General features: G+C 37.5%; 1 protein-coding gene across 14 annotated transcripts in view; it reads right to left on the bottom strand.

The window, feature by feature from the left end:
- Positions 1-21,445, bottom strand: part of TBC1D5 (TBC1 domain family member 5) — a 315,956-nt gene that overhangs the window by 146,487 nt on the left and 148,024 nt on the right. For 10 of the 14 annotated variants that reach the window (XM_085568765.1, XM_077787232.2, XM_021538134.4 and 7 more), the window contains one exon: positions 9,778-9,844. In XM_085568765.1, the coding sequence (XP_085424891.1) occupies positions 9,778-9,844 (67 nt within the window). Of the gene's footprint in view, positions 1-8,604; positions 9,718-9,777; positions 9,845-21,445 lie in introns of those variants that run through there. The other 4 variants (XM_085568697.1, XM_085568705.1, XM_085568742.1 and 1 more) reach the window with 4 other exon arrangements.

The raw sequence follows: 21,445 nt of genomic DNA on the forward strand, positions 1-21,445 counted from the left end.
TGGTGGAAGCTTCCAGAAGTTTCTCACAGAAGCCACCTTTGTGGAACCCCTGCTACCAATAAACAGGCTGTGCCAAACCAACACAGCCCTGAATGAGAAAGAAATTATTGGAGTAATAGTTCTTTAAGAAACTTAATTTCATATATGTGATTTCTGCAATAGCTGTCCAATGTAAAGTATCTACTGGCATGAGTTAGGGAGAGTTGCATTACTTCAAAGTGGGAAAAGTGCTTAATATGTATGAAAGAAAAAGCAGGCAAATCAATGAAGGGATTAATTCTGCAGGATTTGTTCATAGTTCTCATCTGTTCCTTTCCATCTTTTGAAACATGCACTTATGTCATAAGCACAAGAGTTTAAATCTCTCTGCCAAAGAACTGTATACTGGGGTCTGCTCTAAGACACACTCTTTCTTATGAGGTTGATCTCTGAGCAAACCACATATAGAAGTCTATTTTTCTTTTTTTTTTTCAACAGGATATGATTTGTGGATATGATTCTTGTTAAGGCAATTACAAGCATCAGATTTTCAGATATAGAAGCATGAAATTTGGAACAGAAATGTTCCTCTCAGTTGACTGTTAGTAAAGATCACCACAAGCAGGACTTTACACCAGAAAGTCTAAGTAAAATTCTACATGCACTTAGCATAGTGTAAAGGTATCTGAATCTCTAAGGTCTAACATCTTAGTAAAAGTCACTGGAATCCCACTATTGCTCAGCTATAGAAGAACGAGCCACTATAAACTCTTTCAGAATGCACAACATCAATAATCCAACAATATTCCTAGGAAATAACTCAAATTCAAATAGTTCCAAGAGCTTTACTGAGGCAACATTGACCTTGTGCATGTTGGGGAGAGGTAACAAAGACTCTCCTCCACTGATAGGCAAAAGCAGAACATCTGCCTCTGGCTCTGCTGCTAAATTTGAACCTCCAGAATAATGGTAAACCCAATACATCAAGCATAGATATGCAGAAGAATGCAATGGTAGCCCATTAAAGCTCCTTACAAAATACATACTCTATTCAGAAGAGGAAGAAATACAAGAGGGATACTGGTATAGCATAAACAGCAATCACTGCAACTTAGCTTCTGCATTTACTGATTAAGAGGATAAAGCTGGGGAAATGTATGAATGCAGATCCTGCCAAAGTCTAACACTAGTGTAAGAGGTATTTTCATACCATCATGTTCCGACAACACAAAAACTCTGCGGAAGACACCAAAACCCACGGAGATGTAAAAATGTGAAGAACCACATGGAACTACAATCTACCTCACTGAAAAAGGGCAAAAGATTCAGTTCTGGGACTGCAGGGACTCAGATCTACCAGCTAAATATTACTGTCCATAACTGACATTCAGGTGAAACTGCAGTTAATAAAGAAACCAGTAACTACTGGGTCATCAGATAGTGTGTATCATTACTTTGTCTCATGCATTTTTGAAATATTTCCTGCCAAGTTTTGAAATACCTTTTTTTTGAGTTCTTGCAGAAACAGTTTGATATCTACAACAACATTTAGGTAACAGAGAATATTTCTCAGTATATGGAAGAATACTGCTATACTACTGAAACATTTGCATACATATTTAGGATTTCAATCTAAATCTCAAGCTTATTCCATCCTCTAGACCAATATTAAAGGATAAAATGGATAGCCTTAGAGAGATCCAAAGAAAATTCTTGAGCAGCGCTGCTAGTATTGGCAAAATCATCTTAAAACAATGGCATGTGTGCTTCTAGAAAAGCCAGTTTCACATTTTTATAGTGGTTTTCATCTTCAGAATGTGCTTTTTAAAATGTTGGGACCCAAACTCTGCTCCTCAGGGGCACTCAATGAAGCAACAGGCCATCAGAAAGAAAACCAATTCTCAAATTATTGTGTCATATGTTTTGCAATATGAGATCTTTATTGATAGGAACATCAAGTACCTATATTTAAATATTTAAATAGAGGCAACAATTCCTTTCAAACATACTGCATAAATCCAAGAAACATGCATAGTTTGTATTATTTATTATGTTGTAAAATCAACAGTTGAGAAAAAAGTGAGGCAACTTTCAGGAATGTAATAAAGACAGAGTTAATTCTATAAAAACAGAGGAAAAAACCCAATTGAAAGGTAGTATAAAGTAATAAGGAGTAGAGTTTCTAAAATAATATTTCTGAAACACACATATTTTTATTTGCTACCCTGAAAATCCACTTGACAGCTTTAATGTGAAGGCTTATCAGTCTGTTTGGAAAATACATGTATTTTCCTCTGTTTCTCAAAGTCCTGCCTCAGGATACGTGGCAGAGCTAACAGCCATGTAAGTGTGAATATGCATGGCTGTGTTGCTGGGAGGCTGAACATTCAAAGGGCAGATTTTTCTAAACAGTTCAGGTTTCATCTACTTTTGGCCGACATACAGTTAAAAAGGTTTGTGTGAAGAAAGGTAAAATCACTTTCTTAAGGCAAACATTCCCGCAAATAAAGTTATTAGTTAGCTATGCTCTTTAAGCTACCAGTGTGTGTGCAGCACAGTTCAGGGAACTGAAATAAGACTGCACTGGCAGCAGGATGCTCTGCCAGCACCATTCCTCATAGCGCTAGATACGACACAGATCTGCAAGATACCTTTCTCCATATTCCAAATTGTCCACTATACCTTGGCAGTTCTCAGCCAAAGAACCAAGTCTGGTCTTTGGAAAGCACATAATTTTCAACCCTTTACCAGTTCAGCTTTCATAGAAGAATTCTTGTTACAGCCATTTCTAAATCTAAATTTCACCAGTGCATTTTCCTCTATTCATTACCTTCTGCATACATTTACAGAATGGTGAAAATAAATGTAGGTATTATATTCAACTATTTATATTTTTGTATTGTAACTGAGTTTGACAGTTGCAGGCTCAAAGCTTTCTAGTTAAAATCCCCCAATACCTTTGAAATCCTTTGCATGCACATGTAGAGTATTTACTTCCTACTTCTCTTGACTACAGGTTCCCTTCTCCTGTTTTATCCTTTTGCTCGTACCCACAGCTAGGCAGAGCTCTGTGAATTGTGTGTGTTCACAAGCATGCAGCCTTGCTATACAAACATGCATTCATTAAGGAGAAGGTAAGAGCTTCCTGCAGGACACAACAGAAGTTAAAGGCTATAGCTCTACAAATCATCCAACTAAAAATCACATATAATAGAGTCTCCTGATACTCAGATGGAACTTCATCTGCTTCTGTTTGTGGCCATTAGCTCTGATCTTGTTGCTGGGTATTACTAAAAAGAGACTGTCTCTGTGTCCCTTCACAGATACTCTGTGTTCACTTAGATACTCACAGATTTCAAAAAGATGCCCTGAGCCTTCTCTTTTCCAGGCTGAACATTCCCACCTCTTTCAGTCTTTCCTCACAGTAGATCTGCTCCAGTTCCTTCACCATCTTAGCAGTCCTTGTCTGGGCACTCTCCAGTATGCCCATGTCTTTCTTGTGAAGGGGAGCCCAGCACAGGACACAGCATTCCAGGTATGGATTACAGGGAAGGATTACTAACTCTGATCTGCTGGTAGCACTGCTCCTAATGCATCCCAGGATACTATTAGCTTTCTTTGCTGCAAAGGACCACTGGTGACTCATGTTCAATTTGATGCCTGACAGGACCCCCTGGTCCTTTTTCCAGCCCCCAGCACACTACCTGCTTCTCCATCTTCCCTGGAGCCAAGGTGTGGCTAACTGGCCCATTTCCCTGCATCCTCCTCCTTAGCCTTCTTGAAAATCCCCCCTGTCCTCAGTCACATCTCCCAGTTGCCATGAAAGTCTGAAGGTTATTGTGAGTGAAAAAGTAAAATAAATTCATAATGAAAACCACTTTAAACATTAGTAAGGGAAAATATGGCATCAGTTGATTGTGGTGTCAGCAATATATATGATGATTTTCAAGTACAACAAAATAAATTAAGAGTGAACTAAAATTTTCATTTGCATTCCATGGATTTTTGAAATTACCATTCTCTCTTCCATGGTCTCTCTTCACAATCTAATTCCTTCTTGCAGACAATCCATAAAAAAAGCATTCAACAAAAGGTGCTGGTAACTCAATCTTTCCTTTCTGATTCTCTGTCAAAAGCATCTCAAACTTTACGTAAATGTCTTAAATTTGCTTTTCCCTATTACTTTGCATTAAACCAGAAAGCAAGTCCATATTGCCATTTTTATGTCTTTAGAAAATAGTATAATTTTAACTAGAAAAGTTAGAAAAAATTCCAAAATTTATGTGTTGAAATCTTTGTCTCTTACAAAAAGTATACTGAATATAGGTTTTCAGTTCCTTAATGACAATTTATTCTTCCTTGTCTTATGATATCATTTGCCAATTCTCTAGGACAAGAGGCAAGGAATGCAGCAAGGATCAGCTTCTTCAGGAAGGAAGATGTAAATAGCAGAAATTTGGCAAGACAGAGATAGAAATTATGTAATTCTCCTTAAAAGGAAAATAAAAGGCATGTAATTTAAAAAGAATTCAGAGAAAATCAGAAATATTCTAAGCTTTTAATAAGTATGGCAGTGATCTTCCAGGTTTTGAAGTAAAAAGAACCTGTTGGAGGAAACCTGTGATCAGTACAAACAGTAACTTTCTCTTGCTGGAAAAATGAGATTTGCATGATGGAATTCCTAACAGCATCACAAACACTGACAAAATGAGAGTACTGGCACAGACTACCACAACTAAAGAAGGATTCTCAGCACATTATGAACGTGATCTTTCAGAAGAATCAAGGAGAGAGTTTACATGCTCCCAGAAAAAATTAACTTGCACTGAAAAGGCCTCTTTGCACATAAATGGCATCAACTGGAACAGTGTCTGGCAAATGGTTTAGGACAAGACAAAATAAACATGGAGGCCAGTTTTACTACTTCTTTGTGGAAAGAAAGAAAGGATGCAAGAGTTGTGAAGTCTCCTTGTGGAGTGAAGTGGCAGTGACAATTTCACTGCATTGCCCTCTGTGCCCAATTTTTCTTATTTCAAAATAAATGAAAGACCCACAGAAACAAGCTTGTTCTTTACATCTCTTGATTATGTGTGGACATACAGTGAACAACATCAGGAAAAATAGATCACAATTGCACAGGAGTTGCTTTAAATTAAAACAATAATGTAACATTGTGTTGAATAAGACTAGATAGGCTTGTGTAGATGGAAAAGGGCTGCTTCCTAATAGCCTAAGACAAAGTTTAGGAGGTGGAGGTATTTGAGTTGCACACACCTTCACAGTATGTTTAACATGTAAGGACAGAGGCTATGTAGCCACTTCTGGCTCAACTGCCAAAAAAAGTCAAAGAGCAACCCCAGTGGTTTCAGCACCACTTTTGGAAGTGGGAAGAACCAAGGAGGAACAGCTTGCACCCCTTGCTGTCTTTCTTCTGTATGCTCAGTGCCTGCAGTTGGCTGGCACACAAGAAACACCTCAGCCAGCAGGACCACACTGCCTTTTTTTTCCTTTCAAGGAAGGAAACATCTGGTAAGCAGAATCTGTAAGAAGTTGGGGAGAAAATGGAATACGAAAGTCTTTCTTAGACTAGATCCTCTGCCTGTTTGACATATGAGCAGAAGAAGGAATACACCTTGTCTACATAACCTACAGCTTTGAGCAATCATAATTTGTCATGGAATTTAAGCCACAAAGGAAAGGACTTTATCTTGATACATGGGGTAAGAATTAAACTTACATATATGTGCAGACATGTATTAAGAAATTATCTAACATAGCAGTCATGGGTCTCTGAATCACAAAGTTCATAAACAAGTATGAAAAGTGAGCTTTTTTAGGCTATATATTTATTACAAGCAGTATTAATGTATGAATGCACCTTGAAAGAAAATAAGTGTCCTTGAGATGTTAGATTCTATCAGCCAAATTGAATGTCTGCATCGATGGCTCTCCCTAAAAGTCATAATTAGGTCATTAAAATATATTTAGAAAAATAGCCTGTAAAATAAAGTTAAAAAATACTCACCTTCATTTTATTTCATAGGTCACTGTTATACCATCTAATAAGATAATTAAAAACATGCAAGCAGCTGGTACTGAGGCTAAACAGATTAATGTAATAGTCTGTAGTCATATGTGCTGGCAAGGGGTTCACCTCTTTGGCGAGGAGAAGGTCAGCTGCCCTTGGGAAGGGAGGAGAAAGACAGTATTTCTACTTTCCAGTGGCACTGCATTGCAGATACTGAAACTAAAGACCCACATCTATTTTCCTTTTCCTTTTGGTGAGGTCCAGCCCATCTGGACATCCAAAAATGGCTTTAACCATATCAGTAAAATAACACAGTAGAGCAAAGCTGAAGTTATTTTCCTGGTTTCTAACATTTAAAAGCTGAAAGTTATTATATGTCTAAATCTTTGTTCAAATGTTTCCAATAATGAACTTCTAATTTTGATGACATGCTTCTAGGAAATAATTTTTGTAATTTCTTAGTAGTAAAGCTCCTTCCCAAGTACACAAAGAGTACTTCCATCAGAGCATAAAGACCAGCTAGAGAATTCTCTGTGACTTGACAGGACGCATTCATGAACTCAAAGAATATTTAGAAATATATGCCAGTCACATGTGCTTTTCACTTACATTACTTACGAATTTTATGACCTAAAGGGAAATGCTCACTATCTGAACAAATGCAGCATTACATCTGTGCTGTGATCAACACAATCAAGAGTCACAAACTCTAAGGTGACACCTTCATATTAAACATAAAACCATAGAAATAGTTCTGGAGCATCATAAATATATCAAAGAATATAATGACAGGTCATCCTTTATTAACACATACACTTGGGAGACTTGTACTGCATAGTGTCAAATTGTCCTTTAAACAGAAAATGTAGGAATCAAGTAACTTCTCCTGGGGTTTATTTTTTATTGCAAAAACAATGTTTTTAAGAGCATTTTAATAGCACAACTTATTAATAGTAAAATATTTTTCGAGTAATCTCTTCTAATGAAATTTTAAAGTCCTATTACTGACAAAATATTAAGCAACTTTGGCTTCAGCAAAAATTTTCAATACAATTTTTCATGTATTAACCTTCTGCATATGTATGACATCTACCATGATTCAAAGATGTCACTGTCTCTTTTAGAGCAAAAGTTCTTTAGCTGGTCCTTTTAAAATATGATAGACTGAAATGCATTGGGTAAACAAGACCATCATTAGTTTTACCAAATTACTAACTTACTAAAACAATAATCCTTGACAGTATCGTAAAGTAGGTCAAAATTTCTAACGAGTCCTTAAATAAATAACAACCACTTACCATCATTACTTTTCAAGATAGTTTAGGATTCACTTTTTGTCTTTCAAAAGGTGTTACATGTTCAATTTTACTTAACATGCAGTCCAGAACTGTAACTATCAAAACAATATCCAACCCAGACATCAAATTTACAGCCAGTCTCACTAGATCATAGGAATAATTTGCCACTGAGAAACAAATACACACTTTACATTTCAAGCACTACTACTAAATAACAGTTGATAGCTTGCCAACTATGAAAAGTCAGAAGTTACTTTTATATATATGTATACATACACACCTCCCCAATACACATACACACACGTATCTTTTTTACTATTTTGCCTTCAGTTATATCAATAATATGTTGGCAATGAGATATGGGACCCCTCTAAAAGACTAACTTCAGTTTCCTAAGTTGGGCTCTGACAGAATATGAGCATTATTCAGTGGAACTTGTAGCCAACATCGTATTTACTATATGCACTTTGTACTAAGGAATACATAGATACAAAGATCAGCTTTAACCTCCACTTAATCTGTGGAGCATTAAAGAGTCACTAATCTTTAGGTTGATTTAGGTAAAGGTACCAGGCTCTGTCCTCCCAATGTCTGTCTGCTAGTTACATTCCCTGCATTGGCACTGATACCACGGGAAGCTTTGGCAGGAGGAAGTCATCAGAAAGCTCTCCCAAGGAAGAATGAACAGGTTGGGCTGGGTTAGCTCCCTGGATAGCTCCCTGAGAGATGAGTGCTACTGCCTGAGTGGGCTCAGACTCCAGCTCCACAGCTCACACTCTCATGGAACAAAAGTCTAGCTAAAGCTGGCTGCTTCTTCTTCAAGTGTTGCCACTTGGCAGGTACTACAGCTGGTGCTTTTGAGTTGACAATTTTCAGAAATAAGTTTCCTGGCTTTAATGGCAGAGAGCACTCTCAAATTTCTTTTGCTGATCTGGTTAAATTGAATCTTGACTATTTTTGAGAGACTGATTTGTGGTCTCTCTATCTACACATGCTTCTCACCTGAAAAACATGAAGATTATCTTGGCTGGTATTTTTTGGCTCTTCTTTTAACTTAGACAGTATGTTGCATGCAGAAAACACAAATATGACAAGAAACAGAGTAATGCAGAACTCTCAAATGGATCTTCTAATATGTTTTATCAAAGTGGATATGCTAACTACACTAAAAGAGTTTTACATCATCACAAAGTAGGTCTCATTAGAGTCAACCTATTAGGATAAACAAAATTGTAAGGATACATAAATCAACCCACCCCAGTCCCACTTTGTCCCTGCAGGCACACCCTTTGTTCCAACCTTGCTCTTAGTCCAGAAACTTCCTCTGGGTGTTTGAATCGCAGGAAACTCTTTGCTGTTCCCTCTAGGTCCTTACAAAAAGTCTTTCTTTTCAACATGCTCAAGACCAGGCTGTTTGCTCCTTGCTCTCCTTGGCAATGGCTCTGTCTCCAGCCTGCAACAGGTTCTCCAGCACTGCGTCCCTCCCTGGCACCCCACGCCCATGGCTCCCCGTGACCAGCACAGCTCATTCCCTGCACCACGGCGCAACATTCCCCACCCAGCCGGCTGCGAGCAGAACAAGCCCAACAGGCAGGTTCCTCCTGCCTGCCTAAACCTCTTTGAAGCAGAGATTCCAGCAGAGCACAAACCAAAACCGAAAAAAATGCCAACCACCACAGTCCAGAAAATTATTCAAAAATAATCATGTGGTAAGCGTGTTTTGTTTTACCATACTTAAATATGAAAATCAGATGCAATCCTTCTGGTTAGCACACATCATACTATTCATTTACTAGTCACAAGGAAAATGATTTTTTGTAGCAGAGTCAGTATTTTGCAGGGTGGAAGATGAAAGTACACACCAGCTGATTAACTTTCTGTGCTTTCAAGTACAAGACACCCTCTGGTATGTACCCAAGCAAGATTCAAACTCAATGACATTGCTGAAAAAAGTTTCTTTAACTGGTGTTTACAGCCAACAAAACGGAATATTATTTTCCTGTCAAATAATCTCAAATTTAACTAATCTTGGCTTGGTTTTTGACATGAAATAATGAGGAAATGAGAATTTCATGTGCTCCATAAATCCAGTTACTTTGGAGAAGATCAGAAAGGTGATCACTGGTGGGTTGAATATTTCAACATTTAGCTTAGTTGCTGTGAGTTTATTTAATTGAATACTTTGGAGGAAAAAAAACACAAAAAACAACCTTAAAAATGTTTAGGCTTTCAAATATCTTGTACTTTCATCAGTTAAGCATTTTGAACAACTTTTGAAAAAAAACAATAACCCAGAAAACAAATTTTTAGATCATTCCTTAATTAAATACGTCATGTTCTTTTGTTACTGTTCCAGTTTAGATTCCGCAATTCTTCTAAAGTATACAACCTGTTCTTTTGCTTTATATAGATGATATGCTTCTTGTAATCAACCTTCGTAAAATTAGAAAATAAATATAAAAATTTACCAACCTGTAAGAAATAAAAGTTCCATCTGAATCTGAGGTGGGGGATGTGCTTCCATTTTCATTTGATCCTCCTAATACAAAAATAAGAGAAAACACCTTTGTTGTAAGACAAACTTTGATATGAACACATTATGGATGACAACTACAACTGATTTGACCACATATGGTAACTTCAGTCACTACAAAACTCATCTAAAGCTTACATAGACAAATCTCAACTTTACCTCTACAAATTCTTACAGCCATCTTAACTAGCCTCCAAGTTCAAATTTGAATCTGAAAGTTCTGAAAATCTTATACTTAATTTCACTTAAAGTTTTGATTGAGGCTCTTCTCAAACTATTAAACACAATTTAACTAGTATAGAGTTACAGAAGTACACCATAATAGTAGATGAGCTTGATTTTACCAACATCAAGTCAAAAAATCTAAAAGTTCATCTGTTTTGTGAAAAATTCTGAGCTGACTTTGTGCTTTGTGATATCAGTTTTTTTGTGTTGTGTTTTTTTTTGTTGTTTGCTTTTTTGTTTTGTTTTGTTTTTGATCACAGCATAAGTTCAAAGCTTCCACTAAAGTACCTATTAAGATGTCTGCCAAACATCTCATTTTACATCCTGTGGCCTGCTGATACATGGAACAGTGATGTGCTAGAAATCAAGGATTACAAGAAAATTTTCCTTCTAGAACTACATCTGTTGAAAAAGTGCTAAAAGCCAGGAGTCATGCATTTTTCAAAGCAAATTTATTCTTGTCCTATTTTATATTGTTTATTTCTTGCACTGTCATTTAGCTTGATAATTCTTCGATGTCCCTGTGTGCCTCCTTAGTTAATTTATAGGCAGTACTGCACAACTCTGTTCTCCGTTCTGCTGACTGAAATCAAGTTCTTGCAGTCTTTTTTCTAAATTAGGCTTCATATTCCCCATTTTCTTTAACTCAGTCATTCTTACACATGGAAAGGAGGGACAGGAGTTGTAGGTAGCACACTAAAAGTTCAAAGTTGATAAGTTGGACAGTGGTTTTCTTTTCTATCAAACAAATCTTGCTCAATACAGATGACATTCGTGCCACTCTATCTTGCAGTTTCACAGCCATCCTTAGCCAAATATGCCTGCACATTAATTCTCCATTTTTTATTGATGAAAAAACTTTTTCAATTTACACTAAAAAATCTTTCTAGTACAATACTGTAGTTCATACAATGTCGTGCTGTTTGCGGTCCTCTTTCCTTCAGAAAGGACCAGTCCTGCCTGAATACTCTGTTTGTACCGGCACTAGATATTACCTTCCAATAATTTTACTTAATAAAAGTCTATCAGCTCTCATTCTGTGGCAAAGCAATTAATGAAAATATAGGACAAGACTGGTTCAACCCCAAGCTTCACAAAAAGGAATTCTTTCTTTAAAATTTGCATTTCTCTATTCATCTTAGAATTACTGTACTTCAGTAATCCCCATCCTTTCTATTTCACAGCATCTCCTGTGGCACTGCATCAGATGGTTTGCTAAGCTCCAGACAGACCGAATGTATTTCCTGAACGTGTATTTTGAAAAGCGTGCAAGTTAGCTGACCACAATGTCCCATTTAACAAAAAAACCTGCAATAAAAGTTATGCCATTTGCTTTGCTTTTCTCTCTTACTTCTTTCTTAAAAACTTTTTTAAAGCCCTGCACAGATAATGGTCAGCCCATGCAGGTGCTTTGCTATCACTTTTCTTTCCCCTGTTAATCTACGTACAGGTACGACATTTCCATTCATCAGCCATGAACTAAGGTACTAAAAATTGTTCCATGCAGCAGCATTTGTCAATATTCTTGAAGTCTGCAAGTCAGATTATTAGCTCTGCTAATTTACAGTATCTACTCAATAGTCCCATCTATTTTATTGATTTATTTTCAGGCCTTTGCCTGAAATTCTATTTTGACTGAAAATTGAATGTTTTCTTTTTCAGACCAGAGCTGGATTACATTTATCCAGCTGCATCATTTGTCCATTCACACTGCAGAATGGTTCCTAGTTTTCTTTCTTAGCAAGCTTCTTTACATAGTCAAGTAATATTTTCCTGTGTATTTAAATGCTCATCTTATGATCTGATTCAACTTAATTTTTGCTGATTGTTGCTATAAGACCGCACTTTCTGATATCCAGGATGTGGCCTTCTTTGCAGATCAAGCTGTTTTTCTGTTTCTTTGAGGATCTTTGCTTATTCCAGACATTCCTTAAAAAATACTTAATCATACTTAATCATTCACTTTGGCATAGAACTTCCAAGTGTTTATTTTCTCATCTAATTTGGAATGCAGGGTGCTTTATTAACTTTTGTATCTTTGTCTAAAATAAATCCCAAACCTCTACTACATCTTAGTCTAAAATCACTCAGTCCAGTTGATTTCACTGATTAGCTCTCTCCATTTATTTTGAAAATGGAAATCCTACTTAATCAATCTACTTTTTGTTTACTAAATTTAACTAAATTAACAACACCAGATATTTCATCCAGAAGCTGAACCTCCTGTTATTAATAACCATCTGTTCATTTTTTTTCTCGTATCTTGTAAAATAGTCTCCCATATTGGGACAATTTTCAGTAATACGCTTTTTCATATATTACCCATCTCCACATCTGATCCTGAGCATTCAGAGAGATGACTGAACTATGTTCAGTCTCTGTTAAAGCCATATGGCCAGGTGCAGTGATAGTGGGCAAGTGCTGCAGGGACACAGCACATCAAAATAGGTCCTGAATGCACTACTGCACTTCATTTATACTTTAACTAAGCATTCACCTACCACTAGTCAGATTGAAAAAAAACCCATCTTACTCACAATGCTAAGCTGATATACTGAAAAAGTATGTCTTTTCAAGAATAGCAACATAATCTTCCTCTTTTCTGAAGAATAAACTTTATCTCAAAAAATGCATGGATTTTATAATCTTTCAACAAAATAATTTGTCCTGCTTGAAGAGCGAACAGGACTTTGCAAAGAAAACAAGGATAATAGTTGTTCTTTTACCAGAATCCCCACAGTTGGTGGGATCCTGGGTCTGCTACATCCACTGAGCTGTTCTTCACAAACTACTCTAATTCTAGCTTTCTTTATTCTGGAGATAATAATTTCCTGTATTTAGATAATAGCCAAAATACCTTTGCATTTTTAGTTGTATACCTATTGTTAATAAATCTAATAATTATACAAGTTACTGTTTAGGCACTTTTCTGTGAGCTGCTTTTGCTGCCTCATCATATCACTAGCAGCAGCTACCAAAAATGGATAGGGCTAGGTGTATTCAGCTCTCAAACCCAGGATTTATTGGAACAGATCCTTCTGTGATTGCTCCCTTGCTCTACCCCCTTTAAGATGGGTATGTCTGTTATGACACCTTGAAAGATGATTAAGATGTCATTCACTGAAAGTGATAAAAATCATAAAGCAAAGAGAAAAATATTCATTTTCTTAACAGAAGACTCCCTAAATTTTACCTAGTTTTCCCCAAAAGGCTTTCTGGCAAATCCTGTTAAGTTTCCATAGTTAGTGATAAAGAGGACAAATAAGACTGCTGCTTCACTAACTAATGACATTAAACTGTGGGAATCCATGCCCTGGAAGTTCCAGTTACTTCTCCTGAAAAATATGGTGAAGTCTCAGTAAAACAGATATACCACTTCTATCTTCTACACTGATAATGACCCAAATTTCTGGTAAAATTGGGATGTATACTAAACAGTTATGAATATAAGATTCATGATGCTAGTATCAAAAACTGTGGTCCCCTTTGAAAAATTGATTCAGTATTATACTATCTTTAATTTATTTCTGAAACTCAATTATGGGAAGAAGGGTTTTGCTAAAGAAACACAGGATGCTCTAGTAACCCTGCCACAGACCTTGTGAAAAGTTTTCCTAATTTCAAATGCACAAGCTAGGGGAAAAAGGTAGAATAAATCCTATCACACTTTCAGAGGAAAGAGAAGGGAAATGAGCAATACTGTAACAAGCACCTGTATCAAAGTAAGTATGGCTTTCAGCACTAGAGCAGTTACTAGCTTTATTACAATAATAAAATAAGGCTGTATCCTTCCAAAGGGCCTGAAAATTACCTGGATTGCTCCTTCTTCAACTGTAGCAACTCCCTCTCCTGAGAATGACAACTTTCTCCTGAAATTGCCTCACTTTAGTGAAGCCTGTTCTTGTGCACAGAGACCAAGGGCTAAAGGGACCTGGGACTTGGGCAGCTGGAACCTGACACTGCTGCACACAGCCGAAGGCTGTTTCAAGAGAAGTTGTGTAACTCAAAACTAACACTTTCCCTAACTAAGATTTAAAAAAAACCATTTCAGATAGTAGCTTTTTAGACTTCTAAGATGCATGGAGAAGGATCTGCAAACTGCACACTTGCTAGGGTACTAGAGTCACCCAGAACACATGGGCTTGTCACTTGCAGTAACTGTTATCTTGTCAAGAACGTATCTGAGATTATAGGCATAGCATAAAATGGAACAACCCAGAATAAGGAAGATGCCTTCATTTCCTGAAGATTATCTGAAAACTATGTGTAGAAATTTTAACAAGAAGTCTTGAAACTTTCACACTAGTTTTTTGTATTTTTATTTTTTAACAGCCTATTGTACTGATAGAATCACATAACTATTCAGGCTGAAACAGATTTGTAAGATCATTAAGGCCTAACACTAATCCAGCACTGCCAAGTTCAAGCATTAAACCATGTCCCCAGGTACCACATCTTAAAAAAAAAACCTGGTGATTTAAATACCTCCAGGGATGGTGACTCAGCTGATAGGATACTTTCTCACAGCAGAGCTTTTTCAAGGAGCAGTGCACAGTTTGCACTTCAGGTAATAAGAAGAAACTGGACAGCATTTCAAAGCCCCTATTCACAGGTGGGAAGACACTCTGGTTATGCTCCAGGCACAATGAACACTGAGCTGAAGCATGTGCTCAGCAAGAGTAAAAAAGCATGTGAAGAATGATGCAAGGATCAGACATTTCTCCCTCATCTCTTTCATTATGTCTTGAAAACAGCAATTTCCTGTGAGATGTAAAATTTCAGCACTGGGCTTTTAAAGGAGAAAGGGTGGGGTACTGTCCTAACCAACTGCAAGTCCATGGAGTCATGAAGCTTGAGTGACATGGTCTTACTTGATGGTTGCACACCTAATCAAAAAAAAAAAATCAAACTAATTTTTTTTTTCCTTTTGAATATACTTTGATACTAAGGAATTGTGTTTAAATATATCCATATTTCTGCATGCATGTATACATGCACACATGCATGTATAGTGCAAACCCATTTACCAATCATGTGTCATGTATGAAAGGGTTTATGGCTGGCAGTTTAGGATTTTGTGATAAAAGTGATCCTACTTAGGTAACCAAACTGTGCTTTTCCCTGCTTACAAGTGTCATACTGGAGACAGATCCTTCTGCTGACCTGTTTGCACTCTGCTTAATGTTTTTCTTTGTATTCTAATCAAAGGTTAAAATGTTGTTAAAGCACAAAATTTATTTAACATTGTGAAAATTTAAGTTGATATAAACACTCGATCATTAATGCAGTGTTTTATGATTAGCGACAAGTCAAATTTTAACACAAATCTATGCTTGCAGTCTAAGGTTGTCAATTCTTATAACATGAATTCAAAATTCCATGCTATATTAATTTTCAGCATATTTAAAGCTTAATAATTTAATGATTTATCCAATTTTAATTTGTACTTTCAAAACCACTTTGAACAATCTGAGGTGCCACTGGAGATCACAACAGTGGTCCTGGTTAAGTCAAATAATAATTATAATGCTTTCACTTTAAAGATGAGATTATTTTTAATTATTGAGTGAAGTACTTGAGGTACCATACTTATATAATTACGCTACTCATTAAATGGTTATTGAAAGCTGAAATGTAATTTTAATGACAGCTACCTATTTTTCTTTGCACACTTTATAGATGACAGATCAGTCAGGAATTCTAGTTTGCTCAAAAAATCCTTGCAGCTGCACTGGTTCTTTCAGGTGTAAAACAATTAAGCTGTTCTTTTTTTAAAAACTTTAAACATTTTTTTTTTCTCAAATGATACTGATATAACATACAAAAACTAGTAAAAAAGGAAGAATAAAGCATGGATATTTTTTCTTCTTCACAATAATACCAAAATGCTGCCCCATAACTATTATAAATTCCAAACAATATCCTCTCAAAAATAGTGACAATACAAATATGAAAGAATAATTTTAGTCAAAATGTGTTCGTCATATAATACAAACAACAAAAAAAATTGCTTAACAGATTGCAGTCCTTTATTGTGAGTATAAAGGGGTAATCAACATACAATAAGCATTTTACTATGCATTAAAACTATATATAATACCATGAGATTCCTTTGCTTTTTCTAACAGCAAGGTTCACAACTCTTCAAATGTAAAATTCCTTTGTACTATTTACTCCACAGATAGATATTCATCAGACTGATCTGGATAAAATTTATTCTAACACGTAGGCATCTCTCACAATCGACACTACAGAGGTATGGTCTCAGAAAAGGGCACTTTAAACACTTACTCTCTGTAGCTTAAGCCTTTATATATATGCAATGTTTGAAATTCAGGGTATTTCTCCGTTGTCTCAAAGATCTGTATCTTGTCCAAATCAAGCTCTGCTTTTTCACAATGAAAACCAAACAGAGGAGTAAATTTGTTTCATTAACAATATTAAAGCAAAGATTTCTGAATTCACTGTATGGGGAAAAGGCAATAAAGTTTTGAAGAGGGAAGAACTGCTTTGTTCCTTCAATCCCCTAGTTGAAATTAATTATAGCAAATGTTTATGAAAACATCTGTTCCATACAGTTATAAATTCTTAATTTTAGCATGGGTGATTCCAAGCTCCTCTATTATTTTGAAAGAGAACAGTATGACAACTGAAAGGTTTAAAAAGAGCAGAAAATTTGTATTTCTACAGCACCAAATATGCAGTTTGAAAAATCTTGAGGATCTCTGCAGCAAAGGAAAAATAAAACAAAATACAAAAAACCTACGACGACTGAAGCTTTCTGATTTGGGTCCGCCGACAGACCAAAATGGCAGCGGGAGGAGAGAAAAAAAAAAAAAGAAAATAGAAGGAGAACTAATCCCGAAAACATACGGCAAATTGAGGTTTTACTACCTCAGGTAGACGTGTAAGAAGCGAAACGTCGCGGAGCTGCGGCATTCCGCGCGAGGGACGCGGCCGGCAGCGGGCGCTGCCGCGCGGCGCCGACAGAGGGCGCTGCAGAGTTTGGGAAGCGGCGCCGCGGCTGCCGCCGGCTCCGGGCGGGCTCGGCCGCCCCCGCCGCGGGCTCGGCTCGGCTCGGCTCGGCTCGGCTCGGCTCGGCTCGGCTCGGCTCGGCTCGGCTCGGCTCGGCTCGGCTCGGCTCGGCTCGGCTCGGCTCGGCCCGGCCCGGCCCGGCCCGGCCCGGCCCGGCCCGGCTCGGCTCGGCTCGGCTCGGCTCGGCTCGGCTCGGCCCGGCCCGCCCGGCCCCGCGCAGCGCAGCCCCCGCGCAGCCAACGCTTTCAAGTCATCCTTTCAAGTGATTAAATGGAGCGCGCTCGGAGCAGCGCACAGCAACTGTAAATTGTGCCTTCAGCTAAAGAATTAAGTGCACCGCACTCCTGGTATTTATTAAATAATTATTAGGCCGGAAAGTTGGAGAAGGTTTCGCTCTGAGCACGTTCAGTTTTTTGAAATAAACACGCGCAACTTTTAGGTGAACAATCTTTTACCTGGCTCTCTATCCCTCACTTCAAGTTCACTTAGCATTAGAAGCAAACACACTTTGAACGCATGCAGCACAGATTTTTTATAGCATTTTAGTTTTATCAGCTCTGCCCTAAAATACCATATTTTGCCGTTAATGAAATAAAAACCTATACACTATGATAATTACTGATACATGAAGATAATGAATTGTGAAATTAACTAATGAACTTGCCATTTGAAGTATAAAAGTCTTAGGCTGAAATATTTTGTTTAATCTTCAGTATTGAGATAAAAAATAGATTAAGCATTAACAGTCTTATTTCCCCTTTAATCTTATTTGAATTATTAAAGGAACATAATTGTAAAGCACAACATAGAACCCACAGAGATACCAGTCCTGTGATAGTGAAAGCTGATCGCATTTGGAAGAAGGTTAGAAACATTAGAAACACTGGCACCAAGGTGCAAACTCAAAGCCTGTTTTAGCCCTGTTGAAAGCTGTTTCAACAATATGATAAGCAGACACGCTGGTTTCCATTAAGAAAAGAAAACTTCTGGAGATAGGATCTTCTACCGCATGTTGCTCAAACCCTGTCTTTTGGATTGCTGACTTATGACAATCAAGTGGCACTTACCATGATCTCTGCTTATAAAATCAGTTGCGTATGTATATACACATATATGAGTAAACTCAGTGTATTCCCCAGGCAACATCTCCGTTTGAAACAATTTTGTCTATGCACTTCTGTTTAAATCAAGACACATGAAAGTAAGAGGGTTTCCATTTTAAGCGAAACTGCTTCTGAGTGTTCATAAATCTAAACACCAACCCTGTCATTAGGTTAGTCTGTAAATTAACATGCCACTGTTCCCCATGTAAAATGTATGTGTGAAAAAGTGTGGATGGGAAAAGATATACAAGGGCCTAAATGACTGATTCTGAAATTAGAATGTAGCATCACAGTGTTTAAGAAATGTAGTCCCATGCAGCTCAATTTAAAATAAATTCAACAATAAGTACATTCAAGGGACTTATTTATAATATTTCTTTTCCTGTTGAAGCCTCTGCATTTACAAAAATAGACTGAGCTATACACTGTACTCTAAACTAAAACCAATATAATACACAGAGTAAGAAATTTTACTCAAAGGGCACTGAACTAATTCATACTAATGCTTCTGAAGAATTCCCAGGTGATTCCAAGTTACCAAAATCCCAAATACTTTATATCCAGATGTGTTTTAATATAATCTCTCTAGGCATGATGGGAAGGAAAGAAGTTTAACTGTGAAGAAAATAGTGATTTAAACACTTCAGAAAATGCATGTACATGGAAAAATAGTCTGACTTCCCATTTAGTGGGAAGCACACAATACTAGCTTATATAAGCAAATGTGACTCCACTGAAGTCGATACACATTTAGTCCAGTAATGCCTGAAGTGAATTTGCTACCAGCAGCAATACAACTGGAACAAAAAAATCCACGGGGTAAAGTAAAAGGTGATTCTTCTAAGTGTTTTTCAGTTATTTCTCCCAGTGCACCTGTCTTTGGTCCATGGTATATTATGTCCACTTCTGTTCATATGCTCAGTACTAGAGCCTGTATCAGCTACATAGCCTGGCTGATCATTTATCCTGTGTAACCTACAGAAATTCCTAGGTCATCCAACCAAGTGTGACTCAAAAGACTCCAGGATAAGTTACAGGCATTTTGGTGTAGTCTGACTGAAATGGAAACTGTATACTTAATATAATCTCTAACTTGAGCAAATTCTTTTCAAAATCACAAATTGGCAAAATTAGTAAAACAGGATAGAGTTATCCAGTTTAACTAGGGACAAGCAGCATAACTAGACTTTGCACAGAAAGAAAAAAAAAATCTTAGAAGCTGCCTAGCATCCTTGCTAGGAATTTACACCCTGATGATATACAAATGCTGAGTGACTTATACTTGCATCCAGAAGAATTTAGCTAATTTTAACTTATAAACAGCCTAAAAGGCCTTTGAGCTATAAATCGCAATAAACTAAAGATGGCAAAAGGCAATAAACATGAGTTAATGACTCAGCATCCTCCTGAGATAGCACTGGTCATGCAGCTTTGCTTAATCTTAGACATGCACAATCACTATAAAAGGTGGTCTCCAGAGACCATTTACACTGACAATAAGAAAAACATACCATCTCTACATCTTTGAAGGCCACTATCGTCCTTTAACTAACTTCAATTACATCCTATTTTTAACCACATTTCTATCTTATATATTGTTGCAATCCTTCTGTTTGGGATAATAAATCATATGGATGTATAGTCTAATTTTCATATTCAAAAGCAGTAATGCATATTCCATTGAGTTTAGGGAAAAAAAAAAAGAACCAAAAAAGATTATCAGGAGTTTTCTAGCATTCTGTTGTTTTTCCAAGATTAAATGATAGTGGGAGACAAACAAGAAAGGATTAAGTGCTCTTTTATTGAAATAGAACTGCCCTTTCAACAAACAGCTAGCTGATTTTCAACTGAGAATAACAGGTTTATCAGGAGAAAAGGTAGCCTGGCCAGGGAGCCATGTGGCAGTGGTATGCAGCCTCACCTCCTAAAGTTGGGGAGATGGTCTCATGATAACCAGGACCAGGAGTTAAAAAGAGCTTTGCTTTGCTGCTTCTTATCAAAGGACGCTATTGCAGCAGGCTGATGATTTACAGCATTGCTGATGGATGTGAAAGGCTCCTGAAAGCAAAATGTGCTCTCCTGAACCTTCTTTCTGGAGTGCAAATGTGTTTATGAGCACCGTGAAAATCACAGCACTTTCCTTCACCCAGCACACGCATGCCAAGAGGGACAGCCTGCAATCAAGGCATCCATGTGGCTACTGTGGTGCAGTGTGTGTAATTGGCTACTTGTTGTCTGGGATGGGAAAACAGACAGCATTTATGGCTAGGAGGTAACCAGAAAGAATAAAAAGAATTTTGGAATAATAAAGGAATAAAGGAATAAATGGAAACACAGAAATTTGGGCACATGAGAAACTAAAGGGCAGAGTAGCTCCTTGGCATCCAGTGAAGGGCTGGCACTTCCCCGAGAGGCAGCAGCAAAACCACCGGGTTTGGCTCCAGGGAAGAGGAAACAGGCAAGAAGCTTCAAGTAAGGAAGTTGTCACTGAGATGCAAGACTGGGCAATGCCTGGGCTCTCCTTAAATGCTGCAGTTTTAAAAGCAGACAGTAAGAGCTGAAGAAAGTCTCATCTGAAGGAATGTGGGAAGCTGCCAGTCTCTAAAATGTCCAGGGCCAGGGAGAGGCTCTTGGGCTCCCACAGCGTCCCCATCACTCCAGCTTAGCTCTTCCAGCTCCTTCCAGCTGCAGCCTCCTCTCTCCCTACCACAACTCCTCTTAGCACTCCTGGAAGCAGACAGATCTGTTGGTCCAAAAGACTACTTTGGATTTATATTAACATAAATTGCAGAATAATAGATTAAACCAGTTAGAAATAGGATCCTGCTGACATCTATTAAGTAAACATGTTTTTAATAATGTAACTAAGTAACACATTTAAAATTATCAGGATAAAACTTAAGACCTGTTCCAATAGCAGCAGAGTCTAGAGGCAACACAATTCAGAAACACAGTTTCAAAAAAAATAAAATCACATTACCTTCACCTGACGGCAGTACTAGTACCTGACAACCTGGCAAAGTATCTGAGAAAAAACTCCAAAACCTGAAAACAACCAACACTGTCACAAAGACTCAAATACTCAACCCTTGAAGCATGTTACTGCTGTTGATGGAACAGTCCTTATCAAACTAACTGTACAGGAGTAATATGTACCAGGAAGGGACAACTGAGCTTACAACTGCCTAGCTTGGTTCTACAAGATGAAGCCAGAAAGCCCTGGACTACCACTGAGGTCTAATTA

Source organism: Lonchura striata, chromosome 2, assembly GCF_050655825.1.
Source record: "Lonchura striata isolate lonStrDom1 chromosome 2, ASM5065582v1, whole genome shotgun sequence".
NCBI classification, from domain to species: domain Eukaryota; kingdom Metazoa; phylum Chordata; class Aves; order Passeriformes; family Estrildidae; genus Lonchura; species Lonchura striata.